At 38.1% G+C, this 22,468-nt stretch overlaps 1 protein-coding gene across 31 annotated transcripts in view; it reads right to left on the bottom strand.

The window, feature by feature from the left end:
- Positions 1-22,468, bottom strand: part of ARMC8 (armadillo repeat containing 8) — a 110,990-nt gene that overhangs the window by 35,680 nt on the left and 52,842 nt on the right. For 25 of the 31 annotated variants that reach the window (XR_010155799.1, XR_010155801.1, XR_010155800.1 and 22 more), the window contains 2 exons: positions 20,660-20,860; positions 17,474-17,569 (listed from right to left, as the gene is read on the bottom strand). Coding sequence is in view for 26 of the 31 variants with exons in the window: in XM_016942018.3 (XP_016797507.1) it covers positions 17,474-17,569; positions 20,660-20,860 (297 nt within the window). In the remaining 5 variants the exon portion in view is untranslated. The remainder of the gene's footprint in view (positions 1-17,473; positions 17,570-20,659; positions 20,861-22,468) is intronic. The other 6 variants (XM_016942023.4, XM_054681090.2, XM_063807222.1 and 3 more) reach the window with 1 other exon arrangement.

The raw sequence follows: 22,468 nt of genomic DNA, 5'->3' as shown, positions 1-22,468 counted from the left end.
CATACAGCAGACCAATTAAATTAGATTCTCCAGGGTCAGGGCTAGGCACCTAATTTTTTTTTTTTTTTTAATCTCCTCAGGTGAGTCCAGTACACAGCCAAGGTTGAAGATCACTGACCTAGACTAAAATGAGAGGATTCAGAAGTCTGACCTTAGAACATGAGAGAGTGGGAAACCTCAGGATGTTTCAGCCAAACAGGAAGAGAAGAAAATATTGTTGAAATTAACAATGATCAGGGAAAATATCATCTATTAAGAACAGGGAACCACATTTTAGCTGTAGATTAGGAATGGTAATTTTTACCTGGTGTTTTAGTTTCCAAAACATTTACATATTGATCTACTCCTCGCCCTAGACCAAACCTAATTCCATTCTTACTGATAGGCACAATCACTCTCTGTCCTCATTGTCACCTCTAGCCCCTAAACTCCTCCCTTTCTCAGTCTACCTACTCTTTGTGACTCTCTCATACCTTTTCCCCCTGGCATGGATGTCCTGCTCAGACACTCCACTTAGAAGACAGTTTCCCTTTTTCACTGTCCTCCCACCATTCATTACTCCTCCTCCAGATACCAACTGCTGATGTTGCTCTAGAAAAACCACCAAACATGACTGTTCTTTCCGTGTAAGCTATCCCACCTCAGCGGCACCCTCATTGCTGGTGACCAGCCTTGTAACCCCCTGGAGATGCCCATATTCCTTATGGTAGCTACCTCTTACTTCAAATTCTTCTGCCTCCCTCATGCTCGCAGCCACTCTGTGCCCACCTCATCTTCGTAGGGACCTTGATTTTGGGGACACACATTGCAGCTTCCCACTTCTGATGAAAGGTCTCCATGCTTTTGCTGTTTTCTTTACTCTTGTCAAGGTTGGGTACTTCAAGCTCAAAGCCTATCTACCTTGATCCAAAAACTACCTTTCCATAATGTTCTCACATCTTTACTCTGTCCTACCTCTCATTTTCAATCCTGTTTAAAAGATGTTTAAGTGTCCAAACTTTAACCTCTTGAAGCTAGTCCTCTCCCCACTTTCCATCTTTAAATGGGCATATATCCAATAAAGGCTCTGTCCATCTCCATCTCTTATATATAACAATGCTGTGACTTCAAAACCAACTCAGTATTGGAAATTTTCTAAAGTTCTGTCCTAGAGTTCTTTCCTGACCTCTAGCTCCATACTTCTGATTGCCTAATAAATATGACATGGATGTTCAGTGGAACTTCCCATCTATTACGTCTCATACTGAATTTGTCCTCCCACCCCCTAGCCTTGGCTAAACCTGCTTGTTCTCTGTGGCTTTCTGTTTTTGCTAACGGTATTTTAACATTCTCCCAGCCACCCAGGCCCTACATTTGTGCTAATTTTGACCCCAACTCTTCCTCCCTTACCACACAAAACCAAGACAATTTACTTAGCACTATACCTTATATTCATTCCTTTCGCATTCCATTAAACTAGTTGGGACCTTATTACTATTTCCTTGGGGGTCATAGTAGTATGTTTTCCAAATTACCTAATCTTCTGTGCTACAGCAACCATCAAAGACTGGCTGGGTTACTTCAATCATGCACTAGTCACTGTTCTTGAAACAGACAAGGCCAAATCAGTACCTTCAATATGGGAAGGAAACAAAAGCCTAGGGCAAAAGTTTCAGGCAGTGGAGGACTAGATGCTTATGCCTGAAAGATCCTTCTGGCTTGGGAAATTATTTTTACTTCAGAATGAGAAGTGATAACTTGGGAGAAACAACTGCCTGTACTGGATATAGTTACATCATCAGAGAATGTGGTGGTGGTAGAAGTATGGATGGATTGAACACATGGTTACCCTCCAGAAAGAACTGAGAAATACTATTAGCACTGGCTCCAGATGCTTGCCCTGGGTGTGGCCAAGACTTGAAAGAGGTTTCTAGATAAGGTTTCCTGGCTACATTCAATCAAAGATGTAAATCTACCAAAGAACCGGAATGATGTAGCAATCGTAGGCATTTAATAAAGTATATCTCAGTATAGCCATAGGTCACAAATCCCTGAAGTTGCTTAGCACCAAGAAAAAGCCTAATTCCACACAAGAGATGTGACAGAAAATTCTACAAGCTTAGTATGGGCTAAAGTCCAGACGGTAGCCTCTTCCCAAAGTCTGGAAGGCTGATATGAAAGAACCTGTGGAAAGGGAATAGGGTGATGATCAGAAATAAAATGAGTAGGTAGCCAGCCTAGTGGGTGAAGCAGGGGAAATGGAATGTTATGGAGTGGATTTGCTGTATAATCTTGGGCAATTTACCTCTCTGGGCCTTCAGTAAAATGAGGAGATACAGTAATGATTATTTTATCTCCAATCTTTTGTAATCAGCAGGTGAATAAGGATCATGTTAGTCAGTCTGGACAAAACTACCATGTTGTTTAGAAGGAACATGGGAAGAAGGCGGGTGAGGAGAGGCTGGAGAATGGTTCAGGTCTACTTAGAGTGCTAAAGGAGAAGGCAAGGAAAAGCAAACAGCACAATTCCTACTTGCATTTCTATAATTATGTATTCAGCAAATATCTGAGTGCCCAGAGAGTGACAGGCATGCTTTTGAAACTCAAAAACAAAACCGTGAGGAAGAGAAAGCCCTTGCTTCTACCAAACTCACAGTATTGAATAAGCAAACATAATTAAGTGTTTCAGTGCTATGGTGCTTGATTTCATGGTAGAAAGAACACCTTGGGAATGACAGGGACCATGGGGCCACACACTGAAACAAGTATCTACAAAGGGAAGGTAGGAAGACATCTTTTCTCAAGAACAGGAATTTTACAATCTAGGACAGTGGAAAAACATTAGGGCTCAATCACTGTAACATTAAGAGTGTAGCTTTGTGCTTTCTTTTAAAGTTTCTAGGGGTGTATGGTCCCTGATACTTTGGAGACAGAGTATAGCTATAAGGTGGCTGGTAAACGCTTTCCAAGTCAGGACATAAAACTATCTGGAGGTATCTTCCCCTCAGGCACAAGTTGACCCTTCTTAGATCATAGTCTATCAGAATGTCTATAGCAGAAGGCCTGAATCTGTAACTGAACTTGTAATGGAGATAATTCAGTAACCCTGCTAGGGTTCTAGAAAGCATGCTTGAATCTCTGGTCCACCTTCTCCATCAAGACATCAGTCTGGGAGTGAGAGTGAAAAACAATATAAAATTAGAATGTAAACTTTGAATTCCAAAAGGGTATGGACAATATGATCTAACCAGGGTTTTGCAAGCTTGAGGGCATGGAGACCATCTGTGTATGGATACAAAGGGCACTATAGTGAATACACTGACAAAAATGAGGACAAAAATGTGATCACAGACAGGAAAAGGTTTGGAATCCAGTCCAAAGAAAAAATTTTCAGGTCAGCAGGGAAGGAGCTGGTAGTGGCTGCTGCCACAGCCCTCTGACCCATATGAAGGTTTAACAGTGCACCAGACAGCTTTTCAAACATGGGATTGGAAAACCAAGAGCAATAAAACATGTCCTCCATGGTGCCTTTTAACGACCCCAGTACCGTGCTCCACAGCCTTGATATGATGGAGGGTGCCAAGTCCTAGCACCCTGCAAAAGCATCTTAGGTCCTTCCAGGATGTAAGAGCAATGCCAAGTAAAGCTGAAAGTTGTTCTCCCTCATGGTTCTTGTTGGAGACTCCTCGGCCATAGCTCAGCAAATATGCCCTGTGGCATAGCTGGTTGGATCTGCTAAAAAAGAAAAAGAGACAGTGCCCTCTGTTACACAGACACTGTGCCCAGCCAGAAGGGGTACTTGTAGTAGACTGAATCCTCAGAGTGGAGGAGGCCATCTTTCTTCCTAGGCTTTTCTAGGGGCCTGGGCTGTAAACTACAGAATTAAGTAACACAAAAAATGTTGCATCCTCAACTGACCGCTTTAGGTCAATGGACCAGGTATTGTGTACCTCCCTGCTGGTGTCTTTAGCTTTTATGACATGCTTTTGCGAAACTGTCTCTTGCATTGCTGCTCTTGCAGGAGTGGATAAGGATCTATTAGAACAGGATCTGAGCCCCCTGTAATCAGAACAAGACTTTTATGACCAGTGGGAAAGAGGGGCACTCAGTCCAGAGGATCATGGGGAAAATGCAGAATCCAGATAATACTAAGGTGGTGGTTTATGGTATACACAGGAACTCCAACAACTTGAAAATGGGCCTTTGGCTACAAGGGAACTTCCCAGCCCTCCATGAGCTTTAGTAGATCCAAAATTTAGTTGTGGCCAGGACATAAGCCATCTTTTCCTCTGAGCACATGAAGAACTAAGAGTCAGAGATATGGTCTTTGAAAAAACAAGACAAACTATTCTTCCAGCTTTATTCGGGATGAAACATTCTTGACACTAGAAAAACTTTAGCTTGGACTTTAGCTTCAACTGTGCTGAAACCAGGTCAACCAAAATATGTGGAAACTGAAACCAGGTAGATTCTCAGTGGTGTCAGCAAACTTCTCAGACAATTCAAAGTGGGTGGGTTGAGGGGGTGTCAAGGCAGTGGGTGGCAAAGTGGGCTCTCTCTTAACATCAATCACTTATGTGAATGTGCATAATAGCCAGGCAAATACAATTTAATTCCAAATAGGCTTTTGTGAAAGTTTCCAGAGAAAGTTTTAATGGATTATGAGTAACAAGACAGAACTGGCCAGAAAGAATAAGGACCTGGAATTAAACTCTGAAAATCACAAGCCGCAGTCATTTAAGATCTAAGTGGATAAGGTATCAAATCCAGACTCTAGTTAAAGCAGGAGGGATTAAGCAGCCAAGCAGGGTGCAGCACAAGGAGGTCAGGGAGAGAGAGTAGGTCTGGCAAGGAAAAAGGATGTATAACAGAGACTGGACCTGCTGGGTGTGGATGGCAATTTAGTCTCATAAGTGTCAATAAACACAAGTCCCAGGACACGCACTTGAGTCTTTCCTAGCAGGACCATTTATTTAAGGTCTAGAGTTCCTCACTTAAATTTTTTTTTTTTTTTTAGGAAATGAGCACTATAAACCCAAGATCTCATGTCAGCGCCATCAAGACACTAGTTTTGGAAATGGGATAGAGACTAGGGAGGAAAGAGAAGGGCCATGAGGTAAGAAGGCAGATACTAGAATGAAATAGGCATATACAACCAGCTTATCTGGATAGACTGGGTAGAACCAGCAAGAGTCAGGGGAGAGATCCATTGCCCCAAATGGAAAACCAATCTTTCACTAGGCTTTAGGAAGTGACCATGTGATTTTATAAGACGACCACAGGATACTTAAAGACATGATGCCATATACATCATGGAAATGCTTGAGCACCTAATGTGTATTATTCCTGAGTATATCCTCATACCATTTCTCCTTTATTAAAACAAAGTAAAGCAAAACAAAAACAAACCAAAGACCAAAAAACCCAAATCCAAAATCTCCAACAGTACATGGTATTCCACGAATCAAGTAAGGGCAGTTGCAGTGCTTGCTCCTAAATCAGTTCAACTGGAAAACCAATTCTCTTACTGCATTCTCTTAATGCAGTGGACTTAACTCTCTGAGAGAACTAAACACATTTGTGCCTGTTCATTTTTAGGCTGAATAATGTTAATATCTGAAGAGGTCTTAGAAATAGTCTTATCTGAGGTCTCTGAAGTTCAGAAAGATTAAGTCACTGGTCCAGGTTCTTCAGGCAAACTGCAGCAGAGCAGCCAGAGCACCCTTCCCCATTTCCCAGGTTTTCTTACTTCCAGTATGAGGTCCTTTCTATTCACTATGTTTTAAGGATGAGATTTTTCACTTAGCCTTAACTAAATTGAGATCTGACTTCGAAAACAGGGAAAGAGGACAAGAACTATATAAAATTATCATTGCTGTAGAAACCACAGACTATATATTGATATCTTGGGCCAATAAAGATTAGTATACTATACTTGGCAAGAAGGGGCATCATTAATAAACTGAACAAGAAGGAAAAAAAGGCCAGGCGCGGTGGCTCACGCCTGTAATCCCAGCACTTTGGGAGGCCGAGGCGGGCAGATCATGAGGTCGGGAGATCGAGAACATCCTGGCTAACACGGTGAAACCCCGTCTCTACTAACAATACAAAAAATGAGCCAGGCGCTGTGGCGGGCGCCTATAGTCTCAGCTACTCGGGAGGCTGAGGCGGGAGAATGGCGTGAACCCAGGAGGCGGAGCTTGCAGTGAGCCGAGATAGCACCACTGCACTCCGGCCTGGGCGAAAAGAGCGAGACTCCGTCTCAAAAAAAAAAAAAAAAAAAAAAGAAGAAGGAAAAAAGATATACTTTATAGGACCTCCCAGAGAGAAAATGACAAATCAATGATTCAGCTTTGGTTGGGGGTACAAATGGCAAAGCTCAGAGAGGATGCCAGCCAGTGAAAAGATAAGCCAAGAAAAACCAGGAAGAAACCACAGAGTTCCACTGACATTTCAACTCATCTGACCTCCATTTTAGAATGAGAATCTAGCTTTAGCAGATAGTAACCAAATGGAACTAACATTCTACTGTCCTTAGCCACAAGTTCCATTCATCTGTTGCAAATAAAAACTGTAGGGTTTCCCATCCATACCCTGTTATGTAATACCTGTGCCACTGCTCCAATGTAAGATGTTTGGACATTTTCCTCTAGCAAAGAATTTTAAAGTAAAAGGCAGTTTTGTTTTGTTTCTTTCTTCTTTTTTTTTTTTTTTTTTTTTGAGATGGAGTCTCACTCTGTCGCCCAGGCGAAATCTAGGCTCACTGCAACCTCCGCCTCCCGGGTTCGAGCGATTCTCCCACCTCAGCCTCCTGAGTAACTGAGATTATAGGTGCATACCACCACGCTCAGCTGATTTTTGTATTTTTAGTAGATATGGGGTTTCACCACGTTGGCCACGCTGGTCTTGAGCTCCTGACCTCAAGGGATCTATTCACCTCGGCCTCCTCCCAAAGTGCTGGGATTATAGGTGTGAGTCACCGCTCCCAGCCTTTGTTTTTTTCTAAATGAGAAAAAGCTGTTCAGCTTCTCTTAGAACAGATCACTGATGAATATATTATATTCTGGGGTCTCAGTAAACACTTGACAAAGTATTTCTTCCCTCCTCTCACTCTTTCATTGCTATCCACTCCCACATTCATACCAAATTCTTCTAACTCCATGATCTCGAGTCAACAGAAAAATGTTGGCCCTGCGCGGTGGCTCAGGCCTGTAATCCCAGCACTTTGGGAGGCCAAGGCGGGCGGATCACAAGGTCAGGAGATCGAGACTGTCCTGGCTAACACAGTGAAAACCTGTCTCTACTAAAAATACAAAAAATTAGCCGGGTGTGGTTGCAGGCGCCTGTAGTCCCAGCTACTTGGGAGGCTGAGGCAGGAGAATGGCCTGAGCCCGGGAGGTGGAGCTTGCAGTGAGCCGAGATCACGCCACTGCACTCCAGCCTGGGCAACAGAGCGAGACTCCATCTCAAAAAAAAAACAAACAAACAAAAAACAAAACAGAACAATGTTTGGGAGGCATGGGGTGGGAGCAAACAGTCTATCTTCTCTCAGCTGGAGACCTAAAAAACCCACCATCTAAGAGATGGTCTGTAGGGCCTCTTTTTGATCCTTTCTCTTGAAGGTACTGAATTAAATCAGCATCTAGCCTCTCCTGTAGGTCTGCCTGCCTGCCTGGGAGCTGGAGCTGTATCACTTCACTTTAGGTGTAGAAGATAAAGAAGAGGGGTACATATTGTGGGCCCATTCTTAAGTTTCTACATTTCATTTTTGCTTTTAAGCCTCATGATATTTTGTCATTTATACCTGAGGTCATTTACATCTTTTTATTTTCTTACTAGCTGGGAAAGTCGTTTATGTTCAATGTTCAGAAGAAACATTAGAAGAAAGTTCTAAACTTCTCTACATTTTGTGGAAAAGTGGGAGTTTTCTCTTGAGTCGACTTTTCCTTTCCCCAAAACCAAAGGTATAAACATATTGCATCAGAAATACTTATACTGCAGAAAAACAGATCAATACTTCTATCAAAAAATATTTCTCTATGAGTTCAATTTCATAAAGTTTAATCATTAGCTTAATGGCAGAATACAGCCTTAACAGCCACTGAATTACACTCTTTTAACACATAAATAAAACCATTATAAATTATGATGCAAATAACTGAGACTTCCATCTGTCTCCTCCTGTTTGCCATCCTGGGCACATGAACGATTCGGTGCCCAGGAATTGCGCAACACAATGCCTGTTCAGCCCCTATCCTCTATATACACAGGCATGCACCCTCACAGTTTTTATTAACCCACAGGTTAGCTGGCTAAATTTTCAGGTCCAGACATATAAAAATTACTCAATAGATAAAGTATAACACCTACAATATGCCGGGTACTGCTTTTACATAGCTTACATTCCAGTGACAACCACTGACAAAGAAGTAACCTATTAACAGATTCAAGGATTTCAAAATGTTGTCTGAAGTTTAATTCTATTCCCATAAAGAAGCTGTCTACAGAATAAAATGCTAAAATAGCACCTTGATACATAATCTGGATACTTCCTCTCTAGAATAAAACAAAATCATATTTAGACAGTGTCCTCAGAAAAACATTTAAAATTAATGCAGAAGGAACACAGATATGGAGGTCCCTCATGTTCTATGGGTCAAAACTTCTGAAGAAATGATTTTAGTATTTTAGAAGGTAAGAAATCTTCCAAATAAACTTCTTTATAAGAGAGGGACTTTTCCAGACTCATTCATAATAGGTTATTTCAATTACAGTCATATCTTAATCATATCTGGGTACACTGTTCAGGGCAAAAATGGCTTTCAGTGTGGACAGACTTTTTATACACATGAGGCTCTGGAATTACTACATAGCAATTTAGTGTCTCATCTCCCTAACTACATTAAACTGTAAGCATTCACAAAGTACATGCCAGTCTTCTGCTTCATTCTGAGCATACATCAATGTTACATGATGAGTGTACAGATGGATTAAAGCATCTCATTACCCACTTAGTACCAAAAGCTATGTGAGAGAAATGGCGTTTTCTGAATCTAATGCTTTGTAAACAGCTAGGACAAACTATTAAGCTATATACCAAGTTCTCTCAGTTTGTAGTATTTTTTTAGGCTAATCGTATACTCTTCAGTAAAATTTCTTGCCATTCTATGCCATAATTTGGATCTATAATGGTATTTAACTTAGCATGTATAAAGTGATGTAATAGTTAAAAACATAGGCTTTGGAGTCAGAGAGACTGGGATAAGACAGAGACTCTACTACTTACTAGCTGGGGGGCCTTGGTCAAATTGCTGATTTCCTGATCTGCAAAAACTATCTCATAGGGTGGTATGACGATTAAGGGAGAGAATGTGCTAATGCTTAGCACAGGGTCCAGCACACAGTGAGTGCTCAACAAATGGTAGTAGTTATATTTCTGTTGTATATGGTTTCCCAAACAGATTCTGTTGACTTAAGTATCTGAGTTATATGATTTCTGCTTGCCCCATACCACCTAACACTTTATATTTAGCAAAGGCTTAATAGATATTTGCTTAATAAGTGAACTAGATTTTTTTTCTCTCAAGCATAGTGAAAAATCTTATTCAGACAACCTTGCTAACCAATACACAGAACCCAGTAAGATTTCCAATCATAACCCAAAGCCATAGTTTTAATCTAATTTTTCTAGGGTCTGTCACATGCCAAAATCATTCAAACAAGGGAATCAGTATGTAGGAAAGTATCCAGTGACAATGTCTACTGTCAACAATTGATAATGCCTTTCTTCAGAAAGTCAGACAACTGGCTTCTCCCTCTTCTGGTCAGGGCCCTGCTTCTTTCTATATGCCAGTACACACGGGCATATGCGAAGTTTGGTATTTCGCTAAACTGGTTTATGAGAGTTTCTATTTAGGCCGGGCGAGTGGAGGGGGGTGGTTCATGCCTGTAATCCCAGCACTTTGGAAGGCCGAGGCGGGTGGATCACGAGGTCAGGAGTTCGAGACCATCCTGGCTAACATAGTGAAAACCCCGTCTCTACTAAAAATACAAAAAATTAGCCGGGCGTGGTGGCGGGTGCCTGTAATCTCAGCTACTTGGGAGGCTGAGGCAGGAGAATCGCTTGAACCCAGGAGACGGACGCTGCAGTGAGCCGAGATCGTGCCACAGCACTCCAGCCTGGGCGACAGTGCGAGATCCCGTCTCAAAAAAAAAAAAAAGGGGGGGGGGGTTTATAGTTAGCTATGCAGTATTAGCACAGCGTGGGCAAACTTTTTCTGTAAGGGCCAAGCAGTAAATATTTTAGACTTTGTGGGACATACAATTCTGTCACAACTACTCAACTTGCCTTGGTAGTGCAAAACAGTCAAAAGTCAACACATAAACCAACAAGGTTGTACGGCAATATAACTTTACGGACATAAACCTGAATTTAATTTCCTTTTCATATGTCAGAAAATATTCTTCTTTTAATTCCCCCAACCATCAAAAAATGCAAAAATAATTTTATCTTGCAAGCTACAAAATTGTAATGTAGGTAACAGTACCCACAGGTTGTAGTTTACCAACCCCTATGCTAGCACTTTATTCATAGGAAAGAGCATAGCAACAATCCCTGATTCTTATCACAATCCTAATCTTTTCAAGTTCTACTATTCCATACATATTTAATTATTCCAAACATTTCATTCATTTCCAGAAAGAATGTTCTTGAAAATCCAACTAAGTCACAACATTTAGATTTACAGATCTAATAAAGATATTTTAGCCCATTTCTTGGTGTATATAACCTCTGTCTTTTAACTAGATAATAAACAATAAACCAACTTGTCCATCACACTTTCAATGGCTTAAGCAAGGGACATACCACAAATAGTATAATACTCAATTTTATATCTCCATTTAATGAAACTATGAAATAAAAATTCATTATTTTATAAATACCTCTATTACATATACAGCATTATCACTCCCAGGTTTGCTTCTTTCAGTATGTTGAAGGCCAAAGGTCTCAATACTGTGGGCAAGTGGCAAAACCTGGTCCTGTCATGGTTATTTCTTTAAAAATACTTACCATTGTGAATGAATGTTGCAAGGTTCACATAAAATTCTTTGGTGGATTTGCTTTAAGAAGGTAACTAACAACTTAACCACAGTTTGAGGCAAGGAATTATGAAATCCGAATGAATTTGTTGCTATTCAGTAGCAGAGCCAAGTCCTGAAGGGTGCTACTTCTGTGGTACCATGGAAAACCTTCAAAATGTACAAGGTGTTTGTTTCAATATGCAGGCTAAGGCTTAGAAATAATCCCTTGCATCTGCCTGATTTCACGGTAGACAAAAATACAAAATTTTGATGCTGTGCCCTTTAAATGCCCATTTAGAATCATTAAACTTTGCAAAATATTTAACAATATAAATTCACGGTACATTTATACTGTTACCCAGAAGATCAACTAGTAATAAATAAAAATGTTCAAAGTGAATGCATGCTCAGCAATCTTTTTTTTTTTTTTGAGACAGGGTTTCACTCTGTCACCTAGGCTGTAGTGCAGTAGTACAGTGGTGTGACAGTGTGATCACGGCTCACTGCAGCCTCGACCTTCTGGGCTCAAGTGAAACTCCCACCTCAGCCTCCCAAATAGCTGGGACCACAGGTGCATGCCACCGGGCCTGGATAATTTTTGTATTTTTTTTTGTAGAGACAGAGTTTCGCTATGTTGCCCCAAGCTGGTATCGAACTCCTGAGCTAAAGCAATCCTCCCACCTAAGCCTCCCAAAGTGCTAGAATTACAGGCGTGAGCCACCATGCCCAGCCAGCCATCTTTAGAGACAGCAGAAAGATATTAAGAAAGATTGACCTAAATTTACAAATATGCTTTAAAATCTTACAGCATTGAAAATACAGAAAAAATTACATTGGTTCAAAATGTGAACATACATTTTTGGGATATGGTTTTGTATGAATGATGACTCTGAAGAAATGACATCCATGACAACCATAAGCAGTAACAATTAGGTGATCAAAGTTAGGTAGATTTTGGCCTCCTTACTTTTCTTAAGACATCTATTATCTAAGATTCTAACCAATTATTAATACACTTTGGAGGGCATGCTATGACAATAGTTTTAAAAATTAGTATTTTAAATTTTAGAATAAAATTATAAACAAGACAGTTTGTTACCAAGAAATACTCTACAGAAAGAGCCTATGTTTCTAAAACATAACTTCTTTTTACTGGAATAAAGTTTTAGAAACTTACAGCATAAAATCACTTTCTTCATTGCAAACCTCTTATTTACACCTTCAATGTTGGTCATCTTTTCTTTTAATATACTTGAAAATATATTTTTTTAATCTCCCAATGAATTACTTAGATATTCTAATAAATGCTTCCATTTATTGAGCACCTATTATGTGGCAGACACTGTGCTAAACATTTTAAGTACATTATATCACGTATTTACAATGATCTGCAGTTGTAACTTCCTTTGCTAGGAAAAAGAGGATAGAAGACAAATTCTTGTTCTTTGCTTTCCTTTTTTCTTCTGCCTACACTTCTCAAAAACAATTTTTTTTTAATCTCACTCTTGGCTTTCTTCACATGTCATATAAAGCCACTGTGATTGGACAACTTTTTTTCCTTCAAGGAACAAAAACTTAAGAGTTCATGTTTTCAATTCTTGAAAATGTAAAATGAAAAGCATTTAGAAAGTATTTAAAGTAACCAAAAATTAAGCTGTTAAATTCCAAATTGACTCAAGGATAGCTCCATGGATAAACGTGTCCATTTTAATGGGTTCTAAATACTTCTCTGAGACCTCAGCAAATTCTTACTGGTCATTCCTTACTTTTCTCTGACTTACTGAGGTTTTATTATAAATGCTGAGGTTTAAGGCTATGCCTTGTTGATCTTTATCTCCCCTCCCTGCCTCTCCTTCCCTCTACCCAGTGGGCAATGTTATACAATGCAGATAGTTCAATCAGTCTATGCAGAATTGAGTAACTGATCTTAAAATCAGACACTAATTGGAAAAATACTTTATATCAGTATATATAACCTTGCAAATAGGTTGATTCCTGAAAGGTTAATTTCTATAAACCAAATCATACTTTTATCCTTAGAAAACCTGGTCCAGATTCACACGTGTGAATGATACAAACTTTAAAAAAATCATACATCTAGAAAGATAAAAACTCTATATTTTCTAATTAAGAAATAATGGTCAAAATTATTTTGAAATGAAGCAAGTACAATACCATAAAACATGTTTTCTTTGATCTATAGCCAAGCAAGCAGAAGACAAGCCCTCAGGATTGCCTGCCTCTTGAAAAAATGGGAATTTCCTGCATTTTTCTCTATGCTAAGTATAACAGTGAAACCCCTGACTATATGACCAGAGGTATATTTTCTCCATTTCAAATTTCCTGTCTTTACACACAGACAGAATTGCTAGTGAGGTTAGGAAAGTTCCTAATGCAGACAAGAGCATATAAGATAATGGGTGCTTAATGATGCAATATTGCTCATTCATCCATTTGTCTGTGTGTTCATTTTTTTCATTCATTCATTCATCAATTATTTATTAAGTGTCAACTATGCACAGACAGTGTTGTAGATGCTGGGAATACATTAATGAACAAAACACAAATAAATCCCTGCCCTCATGGAGCTTACATTCTAGTTCCTCGAAAGAAATCTCCAGCTAAAATATACGTATTCAAATTTAAGCAGAAAACCTTCCCCAAGGCTCCATTAGTCAGGTGCCCCAGGGGAATGAAGGTTACAATACGTACTTAACATTTGCAGTGTGTTTACTTTTATCAAAAATAAAACCAACATCCTGGTTAGTATACCAATTTCCTTGAATTTTAATTTACACTTTACTTCTAATTTCCCTTAATTTTCACTAATATTTCTAACAAGTTCTACTAGTTACTTGAAGAGTAAGAGAGAGATAATCCTTTTTCAACTTCCAACTTAACTGGTGATCGACAGGTCCTAATCAAGTGATGGTCTTCATAACAGCAATTATTTGTCATAGAAGAATCTATCTCAAAATTACAGGATTGTTTGCCACTGCTGCCTCTTGTGACTTAACCACTGACTGGGGATGCCAGTACTTGAAACAGTTTGTTGATCTATTTTGCTTCGTATCTTAACTTCTTCCATTTTTAATATCCCATTAACTGGACTTCTGCTTCCTAATCAGCATTAATATATGGTAAAGGCTATCATTAGAAACTAGATTTTCCTTTTGGCAGAGATGAGAGCTAATTTTTACTTAGCATTGCTGTCATTGCAGTTACTGCTAATGTGTTCTGGACCCTTCTTCCACTGAGCTCTCAATTCCTGCCTATGCTCTTACTCTCTCTAACCAAAATCCATTCAGAGTCAGGATCAATTATTACAGGTAACTTGAATTCTTCTAAGTTTAACACGGCCAGGCCACAACTGTTGCCAGGCTCAGTGATCCTCCATCTTTTCTGGGGCTTCTTCTCCCTCTTCATGTCACAGTCAATGGTAGTATTTTTCACTCTCACCTGCACAACTCTTTCCACCAGCACCATCCTCCTTCACTCTAGCTGACAGGACACCACAATAAATTAAGAAATTTTCAAGTATGCCATAGAGTAATAAAGGATGCAACACTCGGAATTAGAATACCAATTTTGCTCCATGCAGGATAAAGGTCCAAACAAATTAAAGAAAAAGTCACTCTGTGTACGATTTCTGCATTTTGATTTCTATATTTATTCAACAAATATTTATTGAGTGCTTATTAAGTTCCAGGGAATGTTATACAGTTGGTTTATTTTAGTGGGAATACACCAACACTGCTTCAAAGCAGGGGTGGTAAATCTCTGATCTACAGGTCACATTCCATCTTCAGCTTAATATTCTCTGGCCCAAAGAGAAGGTATCAAGAAATGAAAACACAGCAGACCTTTAGAAGTCTTTAGAAGCAGTAAAAGAGACACAATTATATGAAGAGAGGCCAGCGTCCTTCTCCTTTACTACTGTGTATACCTCTCATTGTCTCTACTTTGCTCTTATTTTCTCTTCTTCATTCTGCCTCCTTTCCTTAACTGGCCATAATAGGGCACTAGAATACATATTATTTACTGAATGTATTGAATTATGTTCCCATTTTTAATTTAAATGGCAGACCAACTGAACATTTCATGTTTTTCTCCTGAAACAAACAAACTTTTTGTTGGTTTTTGAGGGGGAGAAGTAGGGATTGGGGGAAGTAGATCTACAGTCCTTTAAATTTCTTTCAGAGACTCTCCACTCATTAACTCAGTTTCTCTACTTATTGACTCAGTTAACTGAAATTCCATCTTGGCAAGCATAAACATTGCATTTTTAAAAAATCAAACAATAAACATTGTACTTTAAGGATCTACACAAAAAATACAGTCAAGTTCATAAGACATAAGTGTAAACAAGAAATAAATATTTCATGGAGAAAGTAAATAAAAATCTACCCAAATAATTATTTCAACAACAAAAAAGGAAAAGAAATGCACTCAAAAGAAAAGTGCTACTATTTATCATTTTTTATACACTGAAAATAAAATTTTTCCACGCCTATGGCCAGTCTTCAAGTAGATTTTATCACAAAATTACTTTATAGTTTCCATTTTACAATTTATCTCTTTAGTAGTTACTATGAACTGTAAATTATTCAAACACTCAATTTCCCAGAAATTAAATATCTTCCTTAAAATGCTATATAAGCCCCATTACATAATATCACAGTATCTTCGCTTTACCACACAAAAAACTATAATTAATAATTATAAGTTTTTCTTTATTTGTCATCTTTCTACAGAAACGATCAGGAGTTAGCCTTACCAGGAAATTATACACATTATGAATACAAGTTTTAATAGACTACTGATTAGACTGTCATGTTGCAGGTATTTCTAGAACATGATATCACAAATTAAGCCATTAATTCCAAAACAATAGTTTATTAACAAAAAAGTACAAAGAAGTACAAATGGACATCCTATTTCCCATTGTGGTCCATCTGTCTATCTACCTTTCAGTCCATGAGATGGTTTTTTAGAGCTTTAAGAATGGGTAAAATACTTCTCCTGTTTCTAATGGGCCCTAATAACCATCCCAAACCAAATAATTGTGTATTTAAGTTATACAGTCCAATTTTAAAAAAATGTTCAAATCTATTGTTATAAAAGCCTCTCCCCTTGCAATACACCAACGTACCCAAACTGAACATTGGCGTCAACATCCATAAATCATATATATATCACTAGTATGTTTGCTTTGAAATAACAGTTTATAAATGAAAACTTAGATGTACCAAAAATGATTTTCATAGGGATACACTAAAAACACTTCAAGTCAAAATATCTTGTTAACTGAAATAAAGTGAGGTACATGGAAACATTCAATTTATTAGTTGTGCTTTTTGCATTGATTTTAAATCAAAGCTACTCACACATCGAATCTTATTGCTATTACTTCAGTTTCTTCAAGAAATGGTTCCTTTTCAAGTTATTTCAACAAATGTAAGGTTGTTCCATACTCCTCTTTCTACAGGCCTGAAGAACTTCTCTGAATCATGGTAAACTCTAATACTTTGTGATTTCTCTCACAGTGCTCCTTAAAATACTAATGCAGATGGAGAGATTTAGTAAATCATCATGTTCAGTAAATAATGACTAATTTGCTCTTTCTGCTATGGCTCCTCAAGACAGAACATGTGGTTTTGCTCTCTGATGGTCTTGAAAGCCTTGTGTAGAATTTATTATACATGTTTTTGAGTGGTAAGTTCCAGCTTTTTGGTTTGTGGAAGGAGCCAAGTCAGAGCTTACTTACCACTATACTCCTCATCTAGAAGTATTCTCATCAAGAACATGAGTTCAGTGTTAGACTAGGCTTTAGTAACATAAGGTGCTATACCAGTGCATACATTTTCTGGGGAGCTGGAAAATTCAGATGACCACTCACTAAACATAAAATCATCATTCCACAAAGATTTTATTCACATTAAACTTGCACAGTAGCAAAAAAATCAAAACATAAAACTAAGCCACATATCAAAGAACAATATACAATAGAGATTTGAATTTCTCAATAGCATTGGAAGGTATTTCCATAAATAACATTTACAATTCTAATGTTAGGACTTTCAAGGTGTCTGAAGCTTCACAGTGCTAGAATTGATTTTTATCAGAACACATGCAAAAATGTGCAACATAATAATTCATATTAATGACACAAAAAAAAAGCACGCCAGTTATTTGTCATTCCAGCACGGCCATGCCACTCTATGTTCTAAAAACAAACAAACAACCCCCCAAATCCGGGTCCCATTCATTCTTCAATTATGCCTTTAGTCACTCTGCTTTATTATATTCAAACAGTCACTGTTAGTGCTCTTCACCACGACTTTCAGGTTGACGTCACTCCCTGCCTGCTGGCTGTCAGGACTGGGGGACGCCCCTCTCCCAGACTCACCTTCTTCCGGATGTCTTCATCATTTGCTCCAAGAGAGGCATAGAGCTTGAATGCAGCCTGGCGGAGTTCGTGAGCATGTTTTAAATCATGATCAAGCTATGGGGAAAAAAAGGATATGTTCCAACTCAGTCCATAAATTCAACTTTCGATAACATTAACTGAGTTGAAGGAAAAAAAAGTTAACAACTTTTAGATTTTAGTGAATTTCCCAGTCATTAACTACATTTCCCAGTTATTTTTGGATTCTGTTCACATAGCACTGAGACTTTGCAGTGTTCGTATCAATGTGACCTAAAATGCACACAATATGCTTCCATTTAAAAGTGAACACTACATTTGACACTGATATATGAAAAACCATTGTGAATCTCTGACTCCAAAAAATTCAGTGTTCCTAAATGGTAGCTTTACTGGCACTAATGCTTGCTTGCAGCAGCTCTTTGAAATGTTCTCCTTCAAAAGAAGGCACACCTGGACTTCTCTAGCCCCAGACTACAGCTGATAACCTGAATGAAATTGCAACAATGTCTTTAGGAGGGTTCCCTTAATTTTCTGAAACATTAAGAGTAGTGCTGGCCTAATTTTGGCATTTAAAAAGCTTTTAGAGGCCGGGCGCGGTGGCTCACGCCTGTAATCCCAGCACTTTGGGAGGCCGAGGTGGATGGATCACGAGGTCAGGAGATCTAGACCATCCTGGCTAACACGATAAAACCCTGTCTCTACTAAAAATACAAAAAAATGAGCTGGGCGTGGTGGCAGGCGCCTGTAGTCCCAGCTACTTAGGAGGCTGAGGCGGGAGAATGGTGTGAACCCAGGAGGCAGAGGTTGTAGTGAGCCGAGATCGCGCCACTGCACTCTAGCCTGGGCAACAGAGCGAGACTACATCTCAAAAATAAATAAATAAATAAAATAAAAAGCTTTTAGAAACAGAGAACCCATTGTGAAAATGCTTAACAAACCGTATACTATGGTAACCATTATTATCTATTACAGTTATCTGAGATTTATGTTGGGTATGGGTTTTTTCAAGAACATTATCAAAATTATCAGCATGAAGCAATTAATGGTATCTTTAAACATGCATAACTAATTATCAACTCTTCTATAAACTTGATCACCAAACTACTGTAAAAATAAAACAGAAGCATATTTTCAGGATACTTTCAATGACTATGACCAAGTAACTATACAAAGTCTACCAATAATATAAATAACCTCGTACCTAAAAGCCTTAATGTAATCATCCAAATGAATACCACTTTTCCCAAAGAAGTTACTTTGGAAAGGTTCACTCATCCAATGATGTAGGTGTTGTTCATAACATTCTGAGACCCTCTTTTGAAACTTCCTAAAGAGCTAACTGGTATTATTAGCTAGAAAACACTGACAGTGGTATAGCTTGATCAATGATGAGACTTTTAGTTGTCACTGACTGTGTGTGAAGATGGAGAAATTCAGTTGGGTAATATAACGTAGGTAACAAAAAATTCCACAGAAAGCAAAAGACAATATATATATTTTACATATATATATAATTTGGGGTGGCTCTGAAGGCAATTCTTAATAGTTCCAAAACTTCTGTTCAAAGCAGACACTGATGGATTATAGGAAGAACTTCCCAATACAGAATACTCACTTTGATAAGTTCTAAAAGTATCTACTCTTAAAGTCTTAACTACATTCTAGTCATAAATTAAGATATAATACTGACTTGAACTAACATATCATGAAAATCACAAATTTATTAACATGTGAAGATTTCTCTTTACGGGTCTAGTGTCTATACTTTTCGGGTCAGAAACCTTTGGATAATCCATCATCAAAAATAAAGATGACAAAACAAACTATTACTCAAGTTTGGTATTAGGATGTCATTTTTAAGGATTATTGTTGTTACAGTTTTACTCTGATGGAAATGAAATGGAAAAACTAACAGAAGAGATAATCTACGTACTAGTTAAATGATTTGCATATGCATAGGCTACATGTTCTTAAAATTGTTTCCTTACTCTCATGGCCATCAAAACATTTTATTTGCCTTCCTGGGGTGGTCAACTCAGGGCGTTCATGAGGCAGTAGCTAAGGGTTGCTCATGTATCTTTGTATTGGTAAGATACATTGTCAGTGTGAAAAAATGACCGGAAGGAAAACAGACAAGGCAACTGGTTAAATGTATGCAACCCATCACTTCTACTGGAAAAACACCACTACTGAAAGAAGAGCAGACACATAAGTTTAATACCCAGAGAGTAGAGTACATTACTAATACAAATACCAGTGAAGGTTATTTTAGGCCCTTCTTAAGACAGAGTAAAGATATACCCTTAATAGTTTGCTTTACTTTCAAAGTTAAATGCCAAATGAACAACTGCCTACCAAATGAGGTTTTTTGAAACTCAAAAGCATGAGGGAGAGGTCAAAAGAAGAATAGTTACCATTGGAACCACTGGCACGAAAAATACAGTTATATTCATGAAACAGTACTGGCTACTAATTAAGAGGCAATGTTCTCTCTACCATGACCTCCTTGAACAAACTTTCTCTTACAGAATGTTCATCTCCTATGCTTAAAGAAATGGATAGGGCAAACAGGCTGAGATGCAACAAGTCAAAATAAATACCGATCTATTCTAAGGAACTTAGGTTTTCAGAAAAAGCACAATTTGGCCTTTTTGGTCCCAAATTCAAGATTAAATGATGCTTTAGCTGTCACTAGCAGGCCCAAAGCACAGTATGAAACTGGAAAAAAGAGAAAATAGGGAAAGGTAACAAAATAGACTGTGGTGGAAAGTAACATGGGACAACTTAGTCTCCTGGAACAAAAAGATTACTCCTGACCTAAAGAATGAGAATGTAACAACAGGGAGGATTCCATGACCAAGAATAAGATTACACAGTTATATCAATACCCAGCTTGGAGAATCCACTACTTTTGAGGTTTAGTTGGGGAGTTAGGATGCAATTTTCTTTATTGCTTATCTGCTCAGTAAAAACTTTCTGACAATAAACATTAAACAACTTGGATTCAAAAATTCACAAAGCAATATTATCTATGTTACCAAAGATAAAAGATCCTTTATTTAAAAGGGCTTTAAGCTGTAGTTATCAATTGGTTCAAAACTGTAAACAATAAGAAAAACTTTAGAAAAATCTCCCTTGAGCTGCTAAAAAAGGAAAATAACATACCCTTTTAATATCAGTGATGGCACTCACTGAGCTGGGATACTTGAAATAATCAGCAAGCATGGCAATGAGGTGATCAGTTATGCTAGCGATTCTCTGTAGCTCAACATCTGGTTCAATCAGATAGGCAAGTGTCTCAGCTCCTTCAACTCTCTCCTCTAGTAATCTCTCCTTACTGCACATTCGAACCAAACAAGGTAATGTCTGAAAGGTAGTGAGATTAATTATTTGCTTTTTGGTAAAGGTAAAAGCTTAAGCATATAGTGACTGAATCAACTCAATAGCTTTTATCAGGAGTAATGTTTATGATCAAATATTTCCTTTACTGACTTCCACAGAATAAAAGATTTTTTTTAAATGCAAAAACAAGCAAAATTCAGTACACATTAATAATTTGTACTGGCACACTAAACTCTATTCGTACATCAAAGTATATTAATACAAATTCTAATTAGGCTTTTGGGACCGATAAGACAAGTTTTATTGTACAACTTTGTAAAAGACATTTAAGAATCCCTAACAAATCATGTCTGATGGTTCTGCCCCATCTATCTATTTATTTACCTAAAAAAGACCCAGCAGTTTAATCAGGAATGATTTTGCCTTAGGAAAAGTATGCTATCTCTTCCTTAGTGAGTAATATCGTTTATTTTTTGGTTTGGGGAGTCATACCTACAGTTGCCAAAACAAAATACAGCTTTAAAACTGCAGTGATCTTACCATTACTCAGATTCCACCAGTTCTACTATAATGCAACTGAAATGTATCACAGTTGCTAGGTTTTCCCAGTAACTTGCTGGAATTAGCAGTGGTATCCATGAGTTCAATTTTACTTCTGAGGTCCCTCAAAAATCTTGGCAATGGTTTGGTAACTTATCTACATTAGGTTCTCAATAAAAATATTACAGACATTTACTATTTCTTTTTCTTTTTTTTTTTGAGACGGAGTCTTGCTCTGTCGCCCAGGCTGGAGTGCAATGGCACGATCTCGGCTCACTGCAACCTCTGCCTCCTGGATTCAAGCAATTGTCCTGCCTCAGCCTTCTGAGCAGCTGGAATTACAGGCGCCCACCACCACTCCTGGCTAATTTTTTATTTTTAGTAGAGATGGGGATTCACCAGGTTGGCCAGGCTGGTCTCGAACGACATTTACTATTTCTAAGCCTGACGGATCCACTTGAAAGGACAATGTGGAAGTATAAATTGAAATGTTATCATTATAGAAAGTTTTCCTCAAATACTGCAGGCAACTGTGCTTTGCTCTTTTATATATAATAAGTTCCTATTATATCTTTTACCACAGAGCTTAGCACTTCATCGTTCACTACTAATTTCCTATTAGGCTAGTAGAAGCTTTACAATTCAACCCTAGGTTTCCAAGGGGAAGGCCCTATTCTTTTTTCCCTAACATTACTAGTTACTAATATTTATTGATACCATAAATTCATGAATTATTTAATCTAATGCTCATGACTACTACGTGAAGAATATACTACTAACATTTTACCAATGCAGAAAAAGAGGAAGGTTAGAGAAGTAAATAAATCAAGATAAATGCTATGGAAGTCCGTGGCACTCTATGAAGAGTTGTTTACTTAGGGAGTGTTCAGATCTCATTAAATTAATTCTCTTCCCCAAAGACTAAAGCAAATATTAGTCTTCTCTGTGCTCTTTTATCCTTGGGATCACCTTTTGAACAATGATAATGTGAGATCTCATATTTATAAAATGACACATCATCAATTTACTTATACTTAATTTTTTATAGCTAATAAGACATTTTAATGTATTTAATATATTGTTATCCTCACA

This window comes from Pan troglodytes, chromosome 2 (genome assembly GCF_028858775.2).
Source record: "Pan troglodytes isolate AG18354 chromosome 2, NHGRI_mPanTro3-v2.0_pri, whole genome shotgun sequence".
Classification (NCBI taxonomy): Eukaryota; Metazoa; Chordata; class Mammalia; order Primates; family Hominidae; genus Pan; species Pan troglodytes.
The sequence above is the reverse complement of the archived record's forward strand: the minus strand, read 5'-3'. Positions and strand labels throughout refer to the sequence as shown.